At 49.2% G+C, this 25,621-nt stretch overlaps 2 protein-coding genes across 2 annotated transcripts in view; one reads left to right on the top strand and one right to left on the bottom strand.

The window, feature by feature from the left end:
• LOC146009536 (uncharacterized) overlaps window positions 1-25,621 on the bottom strand; it is a 783,885-nt gene that overhangs the window by 92,755 nt on the left and 665,509 nt on the right. Inside the window, 2 exon segments of the mRNA XM_083149979.1 lie at window positions 2,055-2,194; window positions 2,196-3,588. Of these exon segments, the coding sequence (XP_083006105.1) occupies window positions 2,055-2,194; window positions 2,196-3,588 (1,533 nt within the window).
• LOC146010088 (uncharacterized) overlaps window positions 1-25,621 on the top strand; it is a 340,453-nt gene that overhangs the window by 289,850 nt on the left and 24,982 nt on the right. The window lies entirely within an intron of this gene.

Here is a 25,621-nt window from a genome sequence, read left to right as displayed (position 1 = left end):
AGTGAGTAATGAGTACACCTGCTGGGTGACCTGGGACATGTGTCAGTGAGTAATGAGTGCACCTGTGCACCTGCTGGGTGACCTGGGATATGTGTCAGTGAGTAATGAGTGTACCTGCTGGGTGACCTGGGACATGTGTCAGTGAGTAATGAATGCACCTGCTGTGTGACCTGGGAAATGTCAGTGAGTAATGAGTACACCTGTGCCCCTGCTGTGTGACCTGGGACATGTGTCAGTGAGTAATGAGTACACCTGTGCCCCTGCTGTGTGACCTGGAAATGCCAGTGAGTAATGAGTACACCTGTGCCCCTGCTGTGTGACCTGGAAATGCCAGTGAGTAATGAGTACACCTGTGCACCTGCTGGGGAGACCTGGGACATGTGTCAGTGAGTAATGAGTGCACCTGCTGTGTGACCTGGGACATGTGTCAGTGAGTAATGAGTACACCTGTGCACCTGCTGGGTGACCTGGGACATGTGTCAGTGAGTAATGAGTACACCTGTGCACCTGCTGGGTGACCTGGGACATGTGTCAGTGAGTAATGAGTACATCTGTGCACCTGCTGGGTGACCTGGGACATGTGTCAGTGAGTAATGAGTACACCTGTGCACCTACTGGGTGACCTGGGAAATGTGTCAGTGAGTAATGAGTACACCTGTGCACCTACTGGGTGACCTGGGATATGTGTCAGTGAGTAATGAGTGCACCTACTGGGTGACCTGGGATATGTGTCAGTGAGTAATGAGTGTACCTGCTGGGTGACCTGGGACATGTGTCAGTGAGTAATGAATGCACCTGCTGTGTGACCTGGGAAATGTCAGTGAGTAATGAGTACACCTGTGCACCTGCTGTGTGACCTGGGACATGTGTCAGTGAGTAATGAGTACACCTGTGCTCCTGCTGGGTGACCTGGGACATGTGTCAGTGAGTAATGAGTACACCTGTGCACCTGCTGGGTGACCTGGAAAATGTGTCAGTGAGTAATGCGTGCACCTGTGCACCTGCTGGATGACCTGGAAATGAATGGTTTGGGGTCCTGAGGACTGAGTGTGAGAGCCACTGGCAGACACAATAATAATTATGACTGGACGCTGCTACTAGTTCAGCACAACCTCTTTGTTACCTTTTTCTGTGATCACCAAACGCTGCTCATTAATGATGTGTTTATATGTAACACCATAAGAGGACACCAGGTATACAGCTACTATGTGTCTCATGTTATATCTGTACAGATCCTGCCACATAGCATCAGACACCTGCCCTGTGGGAACACATTATCTTCCAGCTCTGACCCCAGTGACAGAGTAACAGATCCCACATTATGGGGCTCATGTGGAGGTGGCCGGGAGTTGTGTCTAAGTACCGGATGCCAAATGGGATCCATAAAGCTGCTTGGTGCTGGGCCCGTGGGCTGTGAGTACCACGGAACGTGGCCGGCTCGGCAATCCCAGCACATGCACCTCCTACATAGGTGCCCGGGGTATGACAAGAGATGCAGAGTCATAGTGATGGCCCAAATATCAGTATACACCACACACATTACAGTACAGGGTCACACAGTGTATTTATTACATATATATTGCAGAGAGGCTGTTATACATAAAGCACAGGTACAACAATGCGGTTATATAATGACTCAGTAATACATACACCAGCTGCTTTCCCATATACAGTCAGACTAGGAGACATGGAGTCTTATTGCACACTGATCGCTCATGTCACTGTAACCATGGCAATACATCACAGCAGCAATAGAACTGGAACATCAGCATAAATGACAGATGCATTCAGCCAATCAGATGTGGCCGCCGGCATTACATGTGTGTAACTTGCACCAAGGGTGGAGAGGGAACCAAGAGGTTACGCTTTACACTAATTGGGAGTCCCGGTCAACACAGACAATAAAAAATTAGCAAACCTCATGTCGACCTTTTTAGGTTGATATTTTGACCCTGCTAAACTTTCCGATGTCGACCATTGGTGTAGACTTATTGACTGGCTATCTAGACATGGCCTATCTAGTAATCCACATATGATGGATGACAGAGGAATTTAGTATCGATGCTTCAGTTTCATGTAGATCTGCTCATTGAAATAATATTTTTTGTGTGTGAGTTTTCTGGTGTCTACGAACAGTTGATTTATGTCTAAACCATTTCCCACATTCAGAACATGAAAATGGTTTCTCCCCTGTGTGACTTCTCGCATGTGTAACAAGATGTGATTTCCTTCTAAAACATTTCCCACATTCAGAACATGAAAATGGTTTCTCACCTGTGTGACTTCTCGCATGTGTAACAAGATTGGATTTATTTACAAAACATTTCCCACATTCAGAGCATGAATACGGTTTCTCCCCTGTGTGACTTCTCTGATGTGTAACAAGAGATGATTTCTCTGGAAAACATTTCCCACATTCAAAGCATGAATACGGTTTCTCACCTGTGTGAAGTCTCTCATGTTTAACTAGACTGTCTTTTTTGATAAAACATTTAACACACTCGGAGCATGAAAATGGTTTCTCACCTGTGTGATATCTCTGATGTATAACAAGATTTGCTTTCAATGTAAAGCATTTCCCACATTCAGAGCATGAAAATGGTTTTTCACCTGTGTGACTTTTCTTATGTGTAACAAGATTTGATTTAAATGTAAAGCATTTCCCACATTCAGAGCATGAAAATGGTTTCTCACCTGTGTGAACTCTCTCATGTGTAACAAGACTGGATTTATGTTTAAAACATTTCCCACATTCAGAGCATGGAAATGGTTTCTCACCTGTGTGAACTCTCAGATGTGCAACAAGATCTGAATTTGTTCTAAAACATTTCCCACACTCAGGGCATGGAAATAATTTTTCACCTGTGTGACTTTTCTTATGTGTAACAAGATTTGATTTAAATGTAAAGCATTTCCCACATTCAGAGCATGAAAATGGCTTCTCACCTGTGTGAACTCTCTCATGTGTAACAAGACTGGATTTATGTTTAAAACATTTCCCACATTCAGAGCATGGAAATGGTTTCTCACCTGTGTGAACGCTCAGATGTGTAACAAGATCTGAATTTGTTCTAAAACATTTCCCACACTCAGGGCATGGAAATAATTTCTCACCTGTGTGACTTATCTTATGTCTAACAAGAACTGATTTCCGTGTAAAACATTTCCCGCATTCATAGCATGAAAATGGTTTTTCACCTGTGTGTGTCCTTTGATGTGTCATAAGACTTAAACTATGTTTAAAACCTTTCCCATATTCAGAGCATGGAAACGGTTTCTCCCCTGTGTGATGTATCTGATGTAAAACAGAATCTGACTGATGTATAGAACTCTCACCAAACTCAGAACTGGATGATATTGTATCATCTTTATGGTCTGTACTGTGTGTAGTAAGGTCTGAATGATCAGGAGAAGGTTCCTCATGGCTAGAGGGAACAGATGAAATCTCTGCACTGTGACATGTTGGGTGTGTATTGGGGATAATGGGTTTTTCTTCTGGAGAATCTTGTCTGATGTTCTTATCTTCTAGTATATAATCTGGAGACACAATGAGATCTCCCTCCGAGGTATTCCTGCTTGTGCGCCCATCTACAGGAAACAGATGAATGACAACAGACAGAATTGTTTACATTGAGAAGGAAATGTTCATGGATGTTTTAGCACTTAAACTGAACATGTCTAATGCTGCGCACACACTGGCCGATATATCGCTGGTCCGTCAGACAGTGATAGGTCTGTGAACGACGTTGTATAGACAACATACCTAAAGCTAGATGGTGCATGGTGCTGTGTGTGAGGATATCTCCTGACCTCCCATACACCCGCTGCAGGAGCCAGCGGTGATCTACAGCTGAATTGGCCGGCGCATGTAATTGCTCCCGCCCAGTTGTGACACCAGTCACTATGGATTGGGCAGGATGTATGGAGAACACGCTGCCCGATCCGTCCACAGGTCAGCTGGTTACCATGATTACCATGACAGCGGGTCAGCGTGTGAGAGGCGGTGACGCTGCTGCTGTGTGCCAGAGCCGGCTGATGGGCGGTAAGGGGGTGTGTCTAGCGTGGCTGGGGCGGATTGGCGGCAATGGTGGAGGTATTTAAATGACAAACACTGCTGTGATGATTGTACATGTTTGAAAGTCTCTTGAGGAAGGGGTTGAGCCCCGAAACGGCCCGTCGAGGCGAATAAACTTCATCTTGGTTTCATCTAAGTATTGCTGCAGTGACATGCTTTGCCCTTCTTTTTCTTACCCTTCTCCTGCTTATATATATATATTTATATTTTCTCCTTCGGGAGACATCAGGGGCCACAGCATTACAGTGGGTAGTAAGGAGATGGGAGAGCACCAGCACCCTAGAGGTTAAACTTGAACTGCCTCCCAGGCAGCCGGGCTCCTCCCCTCCTCTACCCCGCCTCCAGGCCAGGAAGCTCCGTTTTTTTCGGGTGCTGGCAGGAGCCAGATGCACCTAATAGAGGGGCTGCTATTTAGCTTGATTTTTATATTTTATTTTTCATTTTTCTTTTACACTGACTGCTGTCAGTGACAGAGCAGCAGCACTGGGGGTCTGCACAGACACCTGCGCTGCTGCTCCATCACCCGGGTCCGGAGCTGCATCGCCACTCGAGGGTGGGGACCTGCAGCGGCCCCCAGGCACGGGGGAGCCACAGCCGCCACCGGACGCCGGGGACCTGACAAAAGGTAACGCGCTCCCCGCTGGGAGCGCGCGCGATTGCGCTTGCGGGGCATTGCGGCTGCAGCAGTTCGGCATGGGGGACCGCCAACTGCGCTGACAAGCGGACGGCTGGTCCGCCACCCGCTCCCGCTGGACCACCAGGGAAACAGTTTGTGGGCAGCGGCGCCAGGTATGCGGGGCCGCCCGGTAGCGCCGGATCCCCGCCATTTTTACCGGCGCCGCATGTGGACACCTCCCTGGGGGCCATTTGTCAGCAGGGGGAGAAGGCTCCCCCCACATCAGCCTCTCCACCCGGGGACAGTAGGCAGGGAACTGTGTTTAACACACAGAGAGTTCCCGCCACTGAGATCCCTTCCTGCCTGCCTGCGACATGTGAGGAGGGACACGGGGGAGCTCATAGCCACCCGGAGTTCCACTCCTTCACTGCCAGGTCATTTGGGCATGTCCCCCCTGTACCCCTCCTTCGGGACACGGTACAGTACTGTGCTCTGAAAGGAGCCTTGTGCCATTAATTGCATTGCCCTTGTATGCTGCATTGTTTGTTAACAGTTTAGCTGCCTGTCAGTTTAATCTGTGTTACACTGTACTATATGGCCATGTATTGCTGGTTAGGTCATGCTGACTTAACATGTGTGGAGGGACTCAGAGAGCTTATCAATCCAGTCTGGGGTTCCACTCCTTCACTGCCTGGGCTCCCCTGTAATAATCTCCTCCAGGAGTCAGGTTACAGAGCAGACAGAGTTCAAACTCTGGGCACAGCAGAGCCAAGTGCAACATTGTATCCTGTGAATTAACACCATCACTGCCTGTCGGAAGCATAAAGGACAGAGCGGATGGTGTAATGGTTGGCATTGCTGCATCACAGTGCAGAGGTCATGGGTTCGATTCCCAACATGACCCAGACTGTGCAGAGTTTATCTGCCTGTCAGATACAAGCTGGCTGTCAGATGCAGACTGCGTTGTCTGTACCATATAGACTGCCAGTATATCCACTGCACCTGTATATATAACTGCACTGTATGTCTATATCACTGCTTTGTATGTCTATTACAAGCTGGCTCAGATGCATACTGCATTGTCTGTACCATATAGACTGCCGGTCTATATCACTGCAGCTGTCTATTGTATGTATATCACTGCACTGTCTATATCACTGCATTGTATGTATATCACAGGCTGGCTGTGCACTGTGTAACACTATCACTGCCTGTCAGAAAGGCTGCCTGCCAATGATTGCTGTATGTGCCTAGTACTAGCTTACTGCGTACTGTGGGGGCAGCACGGATGGGGTGATGGTTGGCATTACTTCTTCACAGCTCGGGTCGTGGGTTCAGTTCCCACTATGACCCTAACTGTGCGGAGTTTGTACGTTCTCTCCGTGTTTTAGTGGGGTTACTCCGGGCACGCCGGTTTCTTCCCACAATGCAAATTATAAAACAGAAGTATGCTGTGTTAGCCGTACATATGGGCTAAATGTCTACGCCACCGCAAGGTATACGTAGTACCAGCTTACGGTGTATGGCTTGAACACTATCTCTGCTGGTCAGGAGCATACTGTGTAATGGTACCGTATAGGCTACCTGCCTATTTTTATGCCATTGTATGCCTGGTATAATTGTAGTATATTGTCTTACCTGTGCTTTAGCAGCCGGTTCACAGTACTATAATACTGCAACGTCTTCCAGGGGTACCAGTCCCAGTGACTCTGGGGCTCCGGCGCTGATGTCTTGTACATCCTGTAATGCTGGCCTATGCCCCCATGACTAGTACAGGACGGCTTATGCGCAGGCTGCTACATTGCCCACAGGTACAGCCTCCTCTAGAAAACAGGAGCCTGCTTGGGCCACGTTCTTTACTCCGTTGCCGGTGCAGCTAGTAGCAGCCTTGGATCGGCATCATCCCTTGGGTGAGTGCTTATCTGCCTCCGGACAAGGTCCCCAGAAATGCAGTCCCCATCCTTGGCAGGTGTAGCTCCCCGCACAGTGGAAACGCTCTGTACCCGCAGGTAGACGCAGATACCCCCATCATCCAGACTCCTCCGTCAGCAGACACAGAGAGGAGGACACCTGGGATTAGCATTGTCTAGAGGGGACCGCCGACGACGGTATGGAAGATGGGGGGCTGTTATAAGGTGAATCCCCCCCACCTCGTCTTGAGGTGCCGACCTTGGTCTCAGCTGTCAAATAGGTCCTTACCTTAAACGACCCCGCTGAGCCGCCTACACCTTTGGGTATCTCCCTAGGTGTATTCTGGGTTTATTCCATAAATCAGTGAACTCGACTAAGGTCATCAGTTGGGAGATTCCTAACAGGAAGTTTAGCTTGCCATCGGCGGTTTCCCTTCCTTTTACCCCCTTCCACAGGAGGACATAGTCCCCTGGGAGACTGTCCCTAAAGTGGACGCACTCCTGCCCCAGGCATCTGCTTGGGTGGCTAAGGCCTTAGTTGCATGAGCAACTTCTCTCACAGCAGACGCTGCATAAGGGGTGTCGGAGGAAACCCTGCTGCCTTCTATTGAGCATCAGGTGACACTTTACCTGGGGGTGACGGCTCTAGAAATTACACCAATCGCCTCCAGAGGGTCACCTTCGGCCATAGCTGCACACACATACCGGTCTGTGCTCTTGGAAGGCCTGAACTCAAAGTCCCTTTTGAGGGTTCCTTTTATTTGGGCCAGTGCCAGATATGGGGGCCGGTTTAGATACCATTCGGCAGAGGATATCCCTTCTGGGGGATTGCCATCTGGCTCTACAGTCCAGGATCAGGCATCTCTTGTCCCCCTGGCAGGTGTCTGTGCATGCCTGCGTGGGGGTCCCTGGGGTTGGTGGATCGGCCTTCGCATTGGCAGAATAGGCTCAGTTCCATGCCAACCCTCTACAATACTGTCCAAGGAGCAGCACGGATAGTGTAGTGGTTAACATTACTGCTTCACTGCGCTGAGGTCATGGGTTCGATTCCCACCATGGCCCTAACTGTGTGGAGTTTGTATATTCTCCCCAGACTTGCATGGGTTTACTCCTGGTACTCCAGTTTCCTCCCACAATATCCATGCCCAGAAGTTCGCCTGGTCGCCAGCAGGGCCCCCCTTTCCTCGGGGCTTCTGGACGGGACCTCGCTACTGGATCCACTAGTAGACACTCCTAGCCATGCATGCTAGCCTCCCGTGTTTGGGGGGGTGGTCACTTCTCAAAGGTCGTACCAGGGTATCTGGACCACTCTAGTGGCCCAGCCCTCCATCATAGTCCTCGTACTAAAGACTATCTTCCGTGCAGTCCGCTTGGCGGAACCCTAACTTAGGGGTTGGCCGGTGCAAGTCCAGTCGGACATTGCGACAAGGGTGGCATATGTTAACCACCAGGGTGGCACTAGTTGTCAGCCCACTATGACGGAAGTATCCGGCATCTTTCAGAGATGATCCCTGCTTTTTCAGAAATTTTTATCCTGGTAGTCCAGAATTGGGTGGCGGTCTTCCTCGGCCGTCAGACCCGTGATGCCGACGACTTGACCCTCCTTAGAGTGATGTTTCAGATGCTGGTACAACGGTGGGACCCAACCGAGGTGGCCTTGACGGCCTCTCGCCATACCCTCAAACCACCACTGTGCGGGTCCTGGTCTTGCGACCCGGAGGGGGGGGGGGACTTGCCTGGTAGACGCCCTGTCCACTCCGTGGCCATCCACACTGATGGCGCCTTTCCACCGCTTTCCTCCTTTTGCGAATGTCTCGCAAGCTGAAGCCGGAGGGTGGCACATTGATTCTGGTTGCTCCACCTTGGCCCAGACGGATCTGGTTTTCGGGTCTGCAGTCAGTAGCCCCTCCTATTCGCTTACCCCTGGGCACAGGCATGCTCTCATGGTCCGCCTCTCTCTTTCGGCTTTGAGGCACTTGGCTTTGACGAGGTGGCTGTTGAGACCTCCCGGGTAAGACCCAGTGGGTTTCACTCCACCATGCTCAGGGCGAGGAAACCTTCCTAGATGGGGGTGTACCATCGCTTACTTTTCCTGCTGCGAACTCTACGCTTCAGATTCCGGGACTTACTACCTGGCTAGGGTTCTGTCCTTCTTGCAGAAGGGTCTGGAGGCTGGGTTGCGTTGATCATCTTTAAAGGTTCGGATTTCAGCCTTGCACATCTTGTTCTGTCGACGGGTGGCCCTGTCGACGGATGTCTGTACATTCCTGCAGGGTGTCTTGCATATCTAGCCTCCCTTAGTTACCCCAGTTGCCCCCTGGGATCTCTCTAATCCTGACTTCTTCAGGGCCCACCTTTTGTGCCCTTGCGGTTGATGGACCTGTGTTGACTCGCCTGGAAGATTGTTTCCTTGTTGGCGATAGCTTTGGCCAGGGGAGTCTCTGACCTGTCAGCTCTGACCTGTAAGTTCTTTGTTCTTGGTTATAACCGGGCGGTTTTTTTTCTACCGTCCCTCCTCACCTACCTTAGGTGGTGTCCGGCTTTCAGGTCAACCAGGACATTATTGTTCCGGCATTTAGACAGTCTGTTGTTACTACGGCTTGGTCCTCCTTGGACGTTGTCCGGCCGGGGCGCATCTATGTGCACCGTTCTAGGCTGTTGCACTAGTCAGACTCTCTCTCTCTCTCTTTGTACTATATGGTGTTCGGATGAGAGGGTGGCCCACCTCTACGCAAACTACTGCCCGCTGGAGTCGCTCTGGCAGGCATATTTGGACACCTCCCGGTTCCGGCGGGGATTCGGGCACATTCTGTTAGGTCTGTGGAGGTGTCCTGGGCTGTAAGAGGCGGTGCTAAAGTTGAGCAAATTTGCAGGGTGGCGACTTGGTCGTCCGCCATTACTGTCTTGCGTTTTTACGCTTTTGACACATTTGCCTCCCAGGACTCGGCCTTCGGCCAGAGTGTGTTGGCTGCGGCACAGGCGCGTCCCCACCCATAGGTGGCTGCTTTAGGACGTCCCACTGTAACGCTGTGGCCCCTGATGTCTCCCGAAGGAGAAAATGAGATTTATGTCTTACCTGGTAAATCTCTTTCTTCGAGGACATCAGGGGCCACAGGGATCCCTCCCTGCTGCGCCTGCTTTACTTCCGTTACGGTTAAGTTATGATTATGTTATATTATCCCTCTGTTGAGGGTACTAACATATTCAGAATGTGTCCCTGTGTGGTGCTTCTCTTCCTTCTATCTTGTCTCCTGCCATGGCTTGTTAAAAAAAACCTGAGCTTCCTGGCCTGGAGGCGGGGTAGAGGAGGGGAGGAGCCCGGCTGCCTGGGAGGCAGTTCAAGTTTAACCTCTAGGGTGCTGGTGATCTCCTTACTACCCACTGTAACGCTGTGGCCCCTGATGTCCTCGAAGAAAGAGATTTACCAGGTAAGACATAAATCTCATTACACCCCTCTGTTCCTAGGCAGAGAGAGCTGTGTGGGGATGAGGCCAAGGTGATCAGCTGTGCGTGTCCGATGTCACACAGGCTGATCACAGTGTAAAAACACCTAAAACATAAACCATACTCCCTTCCTTAGAATCCGGGGATTGCTGCAAGTGTAACGGGCCTCCTGCTGCGCTGTGACCCCTGGTGCAGTAAAACGATGCTGCAAAGCGGCAGGTCACTTTACAGCACCGGGGTTTACAGGAGAGGGAAGTCCCGAAGACAGACAGCTTTGCGAGAGCCGATCCCCGGGTGCATGGCGGATGTCATAGCAACAGGGAGGGGGTGTCCGTGGCAGCAGCACATGCTCACTACAGTATTAGTGTATTTTTCTTGAAAAATACCCGATGGAGCTGCGAAGACCCATCGCAGGGACAGAGCTTTATTGCAATAACGGATATGCGAAACAATAAAAGAGCAGCGCAACGAAACAATAAAAGAGCAGCGCAACGAAACAATAAAAGAGCAGCGCAACAGCCAATAAAATGATATATGACTGGATGGCCTTTACATATTTTATCTTTTTATCAGAATAATATAAAGTCCAACAAGAGATAACGTGGACATGGACACTAGAGAGGATGCACAGTGAGCGTGTTGCTGCTGCTCAGGTCTGTCCGTTACTATAATGCCTTAGATAAATGACCAGAGACTCTGGAAGTAGGAGAACCCCTAAAGTTCAAGATGGCAGCAGTAGGAGTAGGAGACGGGAGGACACACATGAAGAGAGAGACGCTGCTGCGTAAGTATCCTAGCGCGACAGTGCATGCGCTGGGTCATTCCCTTATGCTCTGGTGGCCACATCCTGATGGTGCTGCAACGGGGTGGGGTGGGGGGGGGGGGGGGGGAGTATAATAGGGGCTGATGGCTACTGATGTATGAGATACACCAGAGAGTGTGGGGAGGAGACTGGTCAGATCTCTGGGCTGGTAACACAGTTACATGATGTGAGGGGGAGAGCAGGAGTACAATAAGGGCTGATGGCACCTGATGTATGAGATACACCAGAGAGTGTGGGGAGGAGACTGGTCAGATCTCTGGGCTGGTAACACACAGTGACATGATGTGAGGGGGAGAGCAGGAGTATAATAGGGTCTGATGGCTCCAGATGTATGAGATACACCAGAGAGTGTGGGGAGGAGACTGGTCAGATCTCTGGGCTGGTAACACACTGTGACATGATGTGATGGGGAGAGCAGGAGTATAATAGGGGCTGATGGCTTTTGATGTATGAGATACACCAGAGAGTGTGGGGAGGAGACTGGTCAGATCTCTGGGCTGGTAACACACAGTGACATGATGTGAGGGGGAGAGCAGGAGTATAATAGAGGGTGATGGCTCCTGATGTATGAGATACACCAGAGAGTGTGGGGAGGAGACTGGTCAGATCTCTGGTAACACACAGTGACATGATGTGAGGGGAGAGCAGGAGTATAATAGGGGCTAATGGCTCCTGATGTATGGGATACACCAGACAGTGTGGGGAGGAGACTGGTCAGATCTCTGTGCCTGATGTATGAGATACACCAGAGAGTGTGGGGAGGAGACTGGTCAGATCTCTGGTAACACACAGTGACATGATGTGAGGGGAGAGCAGGAGTATAATAGGGGCTAATGGCTCCTGATGTATGGGATACACCAGACAGTGTGGGGAGGAGACTGGTCAGATCTCTGTGCTGGTAACACACAGTGACATGATGTGAGGGGGAGAGCAGGAGTATAATAGAGGGTGATGGCTCCTGATGTATGAGATACACCAGAGAGTGTGGGGAGGAGACTGGTCAGATCTCTGGGCTGGTAACACACAGTGACATGATGTGAGGGGAGAGCAGGAGTATAATAGGGGCTGATGGCTCCTGATGTATGAGATTCACCAGAGAGTGTGGGGAGGAGACTGGTCAGATCTCTGGTAACACACAGTGACATGATGTGAGGGGAGAGCAGGAGTATAATAGGGACTGATGGCACCTGATGTATGAGATACACCAGAGAGTGTGGGGAGGAGACTGGTCAGATCTCTGGGCTGGTAACACACAGTGATATGATGTGAGCGGAGAGCAGGAGTATAATAGGGGCTGATGGCACCTGATGTATGAGATACACCAGAGAGTGTGGGGAGGAGATTGGTCAGATCTCTGGGCTGGTAACACACAGTAATATGATGTGAGCGGAGAGCAGGAGTATAATAGGGGCTGATGGCACCTGATGTATGAGATACACCAGAGAGTGTGGGGAGGAGACTGGTCAGATCTCTGGGCTGGTAACACAGTTACATGATGTGAGGGGGAGAGCAGGAGTACAATAAGGGCTGATGGCACCTGATGTATGAGATACACCAGAGAGTGTGGGGAGGAGACTGGTCAGATCTCTGGGCTGGTAACACACAGTTACATGATGTGAGGGGGAGAGCAGGAGTATAATAGGGGCTGATGGCTCCTGATGTATGGGATACACCAGACAGTGTGGGGAGGAGACTGGTCAGATCTCTGTGCTGGTAACACACAGTGACATGATGTGAGGGGGAGAGCAGGAGTATAATAGAGGCTGATGGCTCCTGATGTATGAGATACACCAGAGAGTGTGGGGAGGAGACTGGTCAGATCTCTGGGCTGGTAACACACTGTGACATGATGTGAGGGGAGAGCAGGAGTATAATAGGGGCTGATGGCTCCTGATGTATGAGATTCACCAGAGAGTGTGGGGAGGAGACTGGTCAGATCTCTGGTAACACACAGTGACATGATGTGAGGGGGAGAGCAGGAGTATAATAGGGACTGATGGCACCTGATGTATGAGATACACCAGAGAGTGTGGGGAGGAGACTGGTCAGATCTCTGGGCTGGTAACACACAGTGATATGATGTGAGCGGAGAGCAGGAGTATAATAGGGGCTGATGGCACCTGATGTATGAGATACACCAGAGAGTGTGGGGAGGAGACTGGTCAGATCTCTGGGCTGGTAACACACAGTAATATGATGTGAGCGGAGAGCAGGAGTATAATTGGGGCTGATGGCTCCTGATGTATGAGATACACCAGAGAGTGCGGGGAGGAGACTGGTCAGATCTCTGGTAACACACAGTGACATGATGTGAGGGGGAGAGCAGGAGTATAATAGCGGCTGATGGCACCTGATGTATGAGATACACCAGAGAGTGTGGGGAGGACACTGGTCAGATCTCTGGGCTGGTAACACACAGTGACATGATGTGAGGGGAGAGCAGGAGTATAATAGGGGCTGATGGCTCCTGATGTATGAGATACACCAGAGAGTGTGGGGAGGAGACTGGTCAGATCTCTGGGCTGGTAACACACTGTGACATGATGTGAGGGGAGAGCAGGAGTATAATAGGGGCTGATGGCTCCTGATGTATGAGATTCACCAGAGAGTGTGGGGAGGAGACTGGTCAGATCTCTGGTAACACACAGTGACATGATGTGAGGGGGAGAGCAGGAGTATAATAGGGACTGATGGCACCTGATGTATGAGATACACCAGAGAGTGTGGGGAGGAGACTGGTCAGATCTCTGGGCTGGTAACACACAGTGATATGATGTGAGCGGAGAGCAGGAGTATAATAGGGGCTGATGGCACCTGATGTATGAGATACACCAGAGAGTGTGGGGAGGAGACTGGTCAGATCTCTGGGCTGGTAACACACAGTAATATGATGTGAGCGGAGAGCAGGAGTATAATAGGGGCTGATGGCACCTGATGTATGAGATACACCAGAGAGTGTGGGGAGGAGACTGGTCAGATCTCTGGGCTGGTAACACACAGTGATATGATGTGAGCGGAGAGCAGGAGTATAATAGGGGCTGATGGCACCTGATGTATGAGATACACCAGAGAGTGTGGGGAGGAGACTGGTCAGATCTCTGGGCTGGTAACACACAGTGATATGATGTGAGCGGAGAGCAGGAGTATAATAGGGGCTAATGGCACCTGATGTATGAGATACACCAGAGAGTGTGGGGAGGAGACTGGTCAGATATCTGGGCTGGTAACACACAGTGACATGATGTGAGGGGGAGAGCAGGAGTATAATTGGGGCTGATGGCTCCTGATGTATGAGATACACCAGAGAGTGCGGGGAGGAGACTGGTCAGATCTCTAGTAACACACAGTGACATGATGTGAGGGGGAGAGCAGGAGTATAATAGCGGCTGATGGCACCTGATGTATGAGATACACCAGAGAGTGTGGGGAGGACACTGGTCAGATCTCTGGGCTGGTAACACACAGTGACATGATGTGAGGGGGAGAGCAGGAGTATAATAGGGGCTGATGGCTCCTGATGTATGAGATACACCAGAGAGTGTGGGGAGGAGACTGGTCAGATCTCTGGGCTGGTAACACACAGTGACATGATGTGAGGGGAGAGCAGGAGTATAATTGGGGCTGATGGCTCCTGATGTATGAGATACACCAGAGAGTGCGGGGAGGAGACTGGTCAGATCTCTGGTAACACACAGTGACATGATGTGAGGGGGAGAGCAGGAGTATAATAGGGGCTGATGGCTCCTGATGTATGAGATACACCAGAGAGTGCGGGGAGGAGACTGGTCAGATCTCTGGGCTGGTAACACACAGTGACATGATGTGAGGGGGAGAGCAGGAGTATAATAGGGGCTGATGGCTCCTGATGTATGAGATACACCAGAGTGTGGGGAGGAGACTGGTCAGATATCTGGTAACACAGTGACATGATGTGAGGGGAGAGCAGGAGTATAACAGGGGCTGATGGCACCTGATGTATGAGATACACCAGAGAGTGTGGGGAGGAGACTGGTCAGATCTCTGGGCTGGTAACACACAGTGATATGATGTGAGGGGAGAGCAGGAGTATAATTGGGGCTGATGGCTCCTGATGTATGAGATACACCAGAGAGTGCGGGGAGGAGACTGGTCAGATCTCTGGTAACACACAGTGACATGATGTGAGGGGGAGAGCAGGAGTATAATAGGGGCTGATGGCTCCTGATGTATGAGATACACCAGAGAGTGTGGGGAGGAGACTGGTCAGATCTCTGGGCTGGTAACACACAGTGACATGATGTGAGGGGAGAGCAGGAGTATAATAGGGGATGATGGCTCCTGACTCCCCCACTGGGCAGATGCATTTTCCTGTACTGACAGAGGAGGGTGTAGGATAAGAGAAAGCTGTATTGGCAGAACAATGAAAATATGTAATAAGTGATTATTCCTCACCTGTGCTGGTATCTGTAGGGATTTCCTCCTCCTTACACTGCTGATCACCCCTCATATATGTGTCTTCTCCTTCTGTATCTTCTACCTTAATACCAGACAAATATCCACAATTTATCTAAAAAATACCATTAGCAATGTCTGATGTTATGGAGATTACACAGTAGAATATCAGTGTATAACACACACACCCTTGCAGCAATTCATAAAGTGACAGTCCCTTTGGTATATTAATGAGACCCTAAATCCCACCTACCTGATCCTCCTGTGGGGTCCTGTGAGTCTCCTCTGTACTGTGCTGGGAATACAGAGGACGGGGACATCTCTCTGGGGTATCTCTGTTACTGGGCCCATCTGTAGGAGACACACAGTGACTGAGGACATGGTATATATGTGATTATCCTGGGAATACAGAGGACGGGGACATCTCTCTGGGGTATCACTGTTACCTGGTCCCATCTGTAGGAGACACGCAGTGACTGAGGACATGGTATATATGTGATTATCCTGGGAATACAGAGGACGGGGACATCTCTCTGGGGAATCTCTGTTACTGGGCCCATCTGTAGGAGACACGCAGTGACAGAGGACACGGTATACATGTGATTATCCTGGGAATACGGAGGACGGGGACATCTCTCTGGGGTATCTCTTTTACTGGGCCCATCTGTAGGAGACACACAGCGACTAAGGACAGAGGACGGGGACATCTCTCTGGGGTATCTCTTTTACTGGGCCCATCTGTAGGAGACACGCAGCGACTAAGGACAGAGGACGGGGACATCTCTCTGGGGTATCTCTGTTACTGGCCCCATCTGTAGGAGACACGCAGTGACTGAGTACATTGTATATATGTGATTATCCTGGGAATACAGAGGACGGGGACATCTCTCTGGGGTATCTTTGTTTCTGGGCCCATCTGTAGGAGACACGCAGTGACTGAGGACATGTATATATGTGATTATCCTGGGAATACAGAGGACGGGGACATCTCTCTGGGGTATCTCTGTTACTGGACCATCTGTAGGAGACATACAGTGACTGAGGACATGGTATATATGTGATTATCCTGGGAATACAGAGGACGGGGACATCTCTCTGGGGTATCTCTGTTACTGGGCCCATCTGTAGGAGACACGCAGTGACTGAGGACATGGTATATATGTGATTATCCTGGGAATACAGAGGACGGGGACATCTCTCTGGGGAATCTCTGTTACTGGGCCCATCTGTAGGAGACACGCAGTGACAGAGGACACGGTATACATGTGATTATCCTGGGAATACGGAGGACGGGGACATCTCTCTGGGGTATCTCTTTTACTGGGCCCATCTGTAGGAGACACACAGCGACTAAGGACAGAGGACGGGGACATCTCTCTGGGGTATCTCTTTTACTGGGCCCATCTGTAGGAGACACGCAGCGACTAAGGACAGAGGACGGGGACATCTCTCTGGGGTATCTCTGTTACTGGCCCCATCTGTAGGAGACACGCAGTGACTGAGTACATTGTATATATGTGATTATCCTGGGAATACAGAGGACGGGGACATCTCTCTGGGGTATCTTTGTTTCTGGGCCCATCTGTAGGAGACACGCAGTGACTGAGGACATGTATATATGTGATTATCCTGGGAATACAGAGGACGGGGACATCTCTCTGGGGTATCTCTGTTACTGGACCATCTGTAGGAGACATACAGTGACTGAGGACATGGTATATATGTGATTATCCTGGGAATACAGAGGACGGGGACATCTCTCTGGGATATCTCTGTTACTGGGCCCATTTGTAGGAGACACACAGTGACTGAGGACATGGTATATATGTGATTATCCTGGGAATACAGAGGACGGGGACATCTCTCTGGGGTATCTCTGTTACTGGGCCCATCTGTAGGAGACACGCAGTGACTGAGGACATGGTATATATGTGATTATCCTGGGAATACAGAGGATGGGGACATCTCTCTGGGGTATCTCTGTTACTGGGCCCATCTGTAGGAGACACGCAGTGACTGAGGACATGGTATATATGTGATTATCCTGGGAATACAGAGGACGGGGACATCTCTCTGGGGTATCTCTGTTACTGGGCCCATCTGTAGGAGACACGCAGTGACTGAGGACACTGAATACGTGTGATTAGCAGATGATAAGTGTACAATAAATGAAGTCTCCTCTTACCCAGTGATGTGAGGGGCCGGTGATTCTCCATCATCACATCCTTGTACAGATCCTTGTGTTCCTCTATATACTCCCACTCCTCCATGGAGAGATAGACAGTGACATCCTGACACCTTATAGGAACCTGATACACACAGTGGATACAGTCATCACCCAGACACATCCCCTTTATTACTGTGTAATGCCCCATTCCCAGCAGTCACCTCTCCGGTCACATCCCCCGGTGTTACTGTATAATGTCCCATTCCCAGCAGTCACCTCTCCGGTCACATCCACGTGTTACTGTATAATGCCCCATTCCTAGCAGTCACCTCTCCGGTCACATCCCCCGGTATTACTGTATAATGTCTCATTCCCAGCAGTCACCTCTCCGGTCACATCCCCGGTGTTACTGTATAATGTCCTATTCCCAGCAGTCACCTCTCCGGTCACATCCCCCGGTGTTACTGTATAATGCCCCATTCCCAGCAGTCACCTCTCCGTTCACATCTCCCCCGGTGTTACTGTATAATGTCCCATTCCCAACAGTCACCTCTCCAGTCACATCCCCCGGTGTTACTGTATAATGTCCCATTTCCAGCAGTCATCTCTCAAGTCACATCCCCCGGTGTTACTGTATAATGTCCCATTCCCAGCAGTCACCTCTCCGGTCATATCCCCCGGTGTTACTGTATAACGCCCCATTCCCAGCAGTCACCTCTCCGGTCACATCCCCCGGTGTTACTGTATAATGTATCATTCCCAGCAGTCTCATCTCCGGTCACATCCCCCGGTGTTACTGTATAATGCCCCATTCCCAGCAGTCACCTCTCCGGTCAGCAGCTGGATGATCTTGTTGGTGAGTTCCAGGATCTTCTGCTCCCTGTCTCTCCAATGTATCAGTGAGTGAGGTGGAGGCACCGTTATAGGGCTCTGGGTCCTGCTCATTCCTCCTGACACACAGGGACAGCTACTGTGTTTTTTGTGCTCACCGGATATCTTCTTTACTACTATGTAACCCTGTGTATTGGAAAAATACACTATCACTGCATACACTCCCAGATCCTCTATTATTACTGTAAGTGATGTCACTGTGACACTCCCAAGATCCACCAATCAGGTCACTGTAGTATTTATATATATATATAGTGATATCACTGACACGCTCAGATCTCCTCACCTCCCCAGTCATGTCTATGTACAAAGCAGGATTAACAGGGAAGTGACACAGGATAACAGAGAGCAGGTGCGCAGCGAATCCTTCCCCAGTCTGCCATAGTGGGGGCACTGTGGGGAATATGAGTGCACTATGTGGTATAATGATTATACTGGCCACTGATGTCACAGTGATGCTCCCAGATCCCCTCACCTCCCCAGTCACGTCCCTGTATTATTACTATAGGTATAAGTGATGTCACAGTGACACTCCCAGATCCCCTCACCTCCCCAGTCACATCCCTGTATTATTACTATAGATATAAGTGATGTCACAGTGACGCTCCCAGATCCCCTCACCTCCCCAGTCACGTCCCTGTATTATTACTATAGATATAAGTGATGTCACAGTGACACTCCCAGATCCCCTCACCTCCCCAGTCACGTCCCTGTATTATTACTATAGGTATAAGTGATGTCACAGTGACACTCCCAGATCCCCTCACCTCCCCAGTCACGTCCCTGTATTATTACTATAGATATAAGTGATGTCACAGTGACACTCCCAGATCCCCTCACCTCCCCAGTCATGTCCCTGTATTATTACTATAGATAGAAGTGATGTCACAGTGATGCTCCCAGATCCCCTCACCTCCCCAGTCACGTCCCTGTATTATTACTATAGGTATAAGTGATGTCACAGTGACACTCCCAGATCCCCTCACCTCCCCAGTCACGTCCCTGTATTATTACTATAGATAGAAGTGATGTCACAGTGACGCTCCCAGATCCCCCTCACCTCACCAGTCACATCCCTGTATTATTACTATAGATATAAGTGATGTAACTGTGATGCTCCCAGGTCCCCTCACCTCCCCAGTCACATCCCTGTATTATTACTATAGATATAAGTGATGTCACAGTGACACTCCCAGATCCCCTCACCTCCCCAGTCACGTCCCTGTATTATTACTATAGATATAAGTGATGTCACAGTGACGCTCCCAGATCCCCTCACCTCCCCAGTCACATCCCTGTATTATTACTATAGATATAAGTGATGTCACAGTGACGCTCCCAGATCCCCTCACCTCCCCAGTCACATCCCTGTATTATTACTATAGATATAGGTGATGTCACAGTGACACTCCCAGATCCCCTCACCTCCCCAGTCACGTCCCTGTATTATTACTATAGATATAAGTGATGTCACAGTGACGCTCCCAGATCCCCTCACCTCCCCAGTCACATCCCTGTATTATTACTATAGATATAAGTGATGTCATAGTGACGCTCCCAGATCCCCTCACCTCCCCAGTCACGTCCCTGTATTATTACTATAGATATAAGTGATGTCACTGTGACAGTCCCAGATCCCCTCACCTCCCCAGTCACGTCCCTGTATTATTACTATAGATATAGGTGATGTCAAAGTGACACTTCCGGATCCCCTCACCTCCCCAGTCACGTCCCTGTATTATTACTATAGATATGAGTGATGTCACAGTGACACTCCCAGATCCCCTCACCTCCCCAGTCACGTCCCTGTATTATTACTATAGATATAAGTGATGTAACTGTGATGCTCCCAGATCCCCTCACCTCCCCAGTCACGTCCCTGTATTATTACTATAGATATAAGTGATGTCACAGTGACGCTCCCAGATCCCCTCACCTCACCAGTCACGTCCCTGTATTATTACTATAGATATAAGTGATGTAACTGTGATGCTCCCAGGTCCCCTCACCTCCCCTGTCACATCCCTGTATTATTACTATAGATATAAGTGATGTCACAGTGACACTGCCAGATCCCCTCACTTCCCCAGTCACATCCCTGTAATATTACTATAGATATAAGTGATGTCACAGTGATGCTCCCAGATCCCCTCACCTCCCCAGTCACGTCCCTGTATTATTACTATAGATATAAGTGATGTCACAGTGACACTCCCAGATCCACTTACCTCCCCAGTCAGCAGGTAGATGATCTCCAGGCTGAGATTTAGTATCCTCTCAGTCATGTGACTCTGGTCCTTGTCCATCCTCGGGGAATCAGTGACGTGTCTCATCCTCACCGCTCCGTTGTCCTGGAATAAATATAATAATTACTTTAAACACCACACAGTATACATGTAACATCTATGGTAAAAGTAATGGTGCCCACACACGGTGAGATTTGAGCTATACAATGTGTGCTATGCTATTTGAACTACATAAGATTTGGACTAGACTACACTATGTAATATAAATATGTAATGTACAGATCACATGCGATTCCCTACACAGGGTGCGATATGAACTAGGCCTGATGTAGTACAATAATACCTGCCTGCACATACAATTTAGCCTTGCAATATGGATGACATGGGAGCGCGCATCGCAAGGCAAAATAAGCACGGGGTGAGGTGAAGTAGACACAAAATGCACGCAAGTATCGCTCCAACCCTATGTGTGCCGACAGCTCTGTGAGAGGTTCAAAATATTCAAATAAAAATGTATGTGTATTTCCTCCACAGTGTAAAATTACAGGTCAGTATGATGAATAAACAATGTTTGCTTAGCAATTTATACATCTGATTTGACAAATTCACACATTATATATATATATATATCAAACAATTTTTTTGGGGCACTGGAGCGCTGACACCTGCTGTCGATTAGTCCTTCTCAGGGCTATAAAGCTCTCCAGGTAGCAATAGAAATTACTGTGGCACTTGTCCTTTTTAGTCTAGGACCGCTGCTCCCCACTGTTAAAGGGTCCTATCCTAAGACTCCTAGTGGATTCTGGAAAGAGAAAAGGGGGACAGGGGGGCGCCCAAAAGTGCAATATCTTTTTATTTAAAAAAGCAATTTTTTAAAACACACAGGATGTCACTTCTAGTGTGCAGTACTCGACAGCCCCCGACAGCCAGCATACGATACCGGCCAAACGAACGCCATCCTGCAGCAGCCGGAGACGCCGGCAACTACCTCCGTCCTGCCTTGCAGAGGTCCCGTGAGTTACAACCACTCTGTAGCGGTGACAGTAGAGCATGCTGATCTTGCCAGTGGAATTAATTGTTTGAAATCTAGTGGTAACCAGCCCACTCCAGACGTAACACTCGGTACGAGTACTGCACACTAGAAGTGACATCCTGTGTGTTTTAAAAATTTGCTTTTTTAAATAAAAAGATATTGCACTATTGGGCGCCCCCCTGTCCCCCTTTTCTCTTTCCATTATATATATATATATATATATATATATATATATATATATATATATATATATATATATATATATATATATATATATATATATATATATATATACAAACTTTTTCATCAAGCGGCACTCCCCTTCAGCAAGTTGGCAAGCAGGTGCCCTCCGTGTAGATAGCCTATAGGAGATAGGCGCTATGCAGGATACTGGTGGACGGCGGCACTCTCAAAAAATGACACGGAAGCAGCTGGATAAGTGTCCAACGTTTCGAGACCTGGTGGTCCCTTTATCAAGGTGCAGAGATTAACAAGTGATACAAACAAACACATACCTTTTTATGCCGTCCTGGAGCCCCCGCCGGCGCACCGAGCGTCCCGCCCGGAGTCGCAAAATGACGTCATCCAAGATGGACGAACGGTGAAGCCGAAAAGGGCAAACCAGGACTGCCCACACATTACAATAGCCTGGAATAAATAACAAACATGTTAAAACCGTGGATAATACAAATGTAAGGGCTCAATATGAGCCAATAGGATGCATGCTATGCAAAAGAAAGTGTAAAAGTGAAAAAATATAAACAAGTTAAAAAACACTGATACCCAGGGAGGTCAGCCAGTAAAAGTGACCTCTGGACAAGATTGGAGCACTCTGCAGTGCAACAAACTTTATACTTAAATAAGGCACAAAACAGGTACAATGTAACACACAATGCACTTTTAGATAAAAAGGACACTATTAAATGCCCAACAAAGGCAAATAAACATACAGTTGCATAAGATGAATAGCTAAACCAATCAGGGATTACAAAAACACTGACAATCCTGCATGTTCATTTAACCCCTTGGGTGAAAGGGTATCTAGCCGGTGAATCCATCGGCTCTCAGCTCTGCTCAACATTAACCCTCTGTCACCTCCTCGTTTAAGTGCGGGGATCTGTTCAATGATTCTATGTCTCAAAGAGGACAAGGAATGGCGTGCGGCAACAAAGTGCCTTGCCACGGGCTGGTCACTGCTGCCTGACAACAGGGCTTGTTTAATGGCCGATCTATGTGCGGCAGCTCTTTCTTTGAAAGTGCGAATTGTCTTGCCGACATAGTGTCGGCCACAGGGGCAACTGATATATATGATATATATATAATCTCTCTCTCTCTATATATATATACACAAAGTGGATTACGAAACGCGTTAGGGTGGGCCTTGGTGACGGCGAGCTCCGTGTCTGTTGGGATTCCCCTGCCGCATCTGATCCTGTCCAGCCTGACGGTACACCGCTTCCCTCACAGAGTGTTCGGTGAGGTTCCGTGTCGTGCTGCAATTGCCCCGGATAGTGGTAGGAGGCTTGCCTGGCTTGTTATATTAACATCAGTGATTGACTGTACCGTGGATATTTTATATCTATTAAATCACATTGGTTTTACACTATGGAGCGCTCCTCCTGTGTTTCTTTTTGTACATATATAGATATATAGATATGTACCTATATACCAGGCTAAGGATTTGTTTCCTAAATCAGGACAAGCTTTTCCTGTTTCATAATCTTCAGATCCCCTAACCAACTGGCGGGAATGTTCAATTGGAACATCCTCGACTGAAACCTCGCATATTGCAGTGTTTTGAGCGTGGCCACCATTTTGCCCAACAGCTTCAGGCACCTTCAGACTGATGGGTTTGGGGAATGGAGAAGCGATATGACCAAGAGTCGTATGTCCTGGGCCTCCGGTAAAAACACCCGATGTAGGCGAGTATCCAAAACCACCCCTAAGAATTGCAATCTTTGGGTCAGGCCCAACTGAAACTTCTTGAAATTCAATATCCACCATGTTCCTGGAGAAACTGCATTGCAATTACCAGATGTTCCTGCAACGCCTCTTCCGACTCTGTCTCGAACAGCAGGTCCTCTAGGTATGGAATGATCATGATTCCCTTCAACCTGAGGGCCGCTGCCATCACTTTCGTGAAGACCCTTGGCACAGTGGCCAGACCAAACGGAAGAGCCTGAAACTGCAGCTGCTGAGAACCTACCGTGAAGCAAAGAATAGACTGATGTCCTCTCCAAATAGGCATGTGTATATATACATCCTGAATATCTATGGATGCCAAAAATTCTCCTGTGCCCATGCTTAGCAGCACCGACCTTAAGGACTCATCCTGAATTGATCTACCCACAGATGCTTGTCCAGGGATTTTAAATTTACAACAGGCCTGAAAGACCCGTCCGGCTTTGGCACCAAGAACAGAATGGAATAGAATCCCTTCTTCCGTTCCCCTGGTGGTACTGCAACTACTACCCCCTTCTGAATAAGAGAAGCCACCGCCCCCATAAGGGCCTGTTTCATGCGTGCTTTCCGAGGTAAGGGTGTAGGGATAAACGACTTTGAAATTGATCCTGTAACCCTGTGAGATCACGTCTGTCATCAAGGATCCTGAGTGGACCGGGCCCAGGTCAAAACTGCAGGAGTCAACCCCCCACTCTGGTCCCAGAAGGGGGAGCCTCATCCCTGTCATGCTGAGGATTTTTCCTTCCCTTTGGAAGACTGTTTCTTCGCTAAGGCACCAAAACAGGATCTGGATGATCTTCCTAAGCCAGAAGGAAATCTGCCCCTACCGGGTTGCCCTCTGTTAGACGCTTCCCCCGAAAGGAGGAACGAAAGGAAGGGCGCAAAGCCCCAAACCTAGAGGTCCTATGCTTTGCTGCTGTAGTAGGCAGGAAAGTACTCTTTCCCCTCATGGCCTGTTTTATCAAGGCCTCCAGCTCTGTACCAACCAAGAACTATCCTTTAAAATCTAGTGCTTCCAGTGACTTTTTGGACTCACGATCTGCCTCCCAGGCTTTGAGTCAGACAGCTCTCCTAGCGGTAACAGAAATGGCCGACACCTTAGACACCATTTTGACTCCCTCTTCACCGGCTTCACACACATAGTCAGTCGCACACTAGCTTTTCCACCAAGGAAAACGCCTCCGTATCAGGCTGAAGCTGAGCACACAGTGCATTGGCCCGCACCATCACGGCCTTAGAGACCCAGGCCGACGTAATAACCGGGCGTAGAGTAAACCCTACCCCTTCAACGGTGGCTTTAAGGCAACCCTTTTATTAACGGGGTCTTTAAATGTGCACCCCCCAGAACAGGTAACACCGTGGCTTTTGACAGCCTGGCCACAGGTGCATCGACCCACAGTCTCTTTTTTTCCTCCGGCATGGGATACAAATTAGCAAACCTCTTGGGCACTTTTATCTGGTGTTTTTGCGGAAGAATGATTTCAGGGTTGACCAGCGGCAGTGATGAAAATGCATCCCCTTTTATGTGACCGCTGCTGGAGAAATCATTCAAAGGTCGCGACCATCAATTTCTCCTGGGCTCGCAAATATAAGTCAGTGGAGGCTGACCTATATTCGCGTGCTCTGGTCTGAAGACATGATGGGGGGCTGATGTCATGTGACCTCAGCTGCCCGCCCCCCGCACACTACGCCACAGCCGCATTTACATAGGAATGCCTATGAAACACTGCGCATTCCCATGTCCCAGTGCTGCCACCACATACACTTGGGTCATACCGTATGCCAGTGACACCCCTCTGTTGATTTCAGGAGTCACATTTGTGGCCCAAGACTTAGTAACCCTTGTAAAAGTGAATGTTCTTAATAAGAAGCTGGAGCTCGAATGAGAAGCCAACTTCAGCCTCGCCGGGTATGGATTGTATGGTCGACATAAAGATGGTCGATGGTCATTAGGTCGACAGGGGACAAGGTCGACAGGTCATTAGGGCGACATGGTCTAGGTCAGTGGTAGCCAACTCCAGTC

The sequence above is a fragment of the Crinia signifera genome, chromosome 6 (assembly GCF_055691185.1).
Source record: "Crinia signifera chromosome 6, ASM5569118v1, whole genome shotgun sequence".
Classification (NCBI taxonomy): Eukaryota; Metazoa; Chordata; class Amphibia; order Anura; family Myobatrachidae; genus Crinia; species Crinia signifera.
Note: the sequence above shows the minus strand (reverse complement) of the source record. Positions and strands in the feature narration are given on the sequence as shown.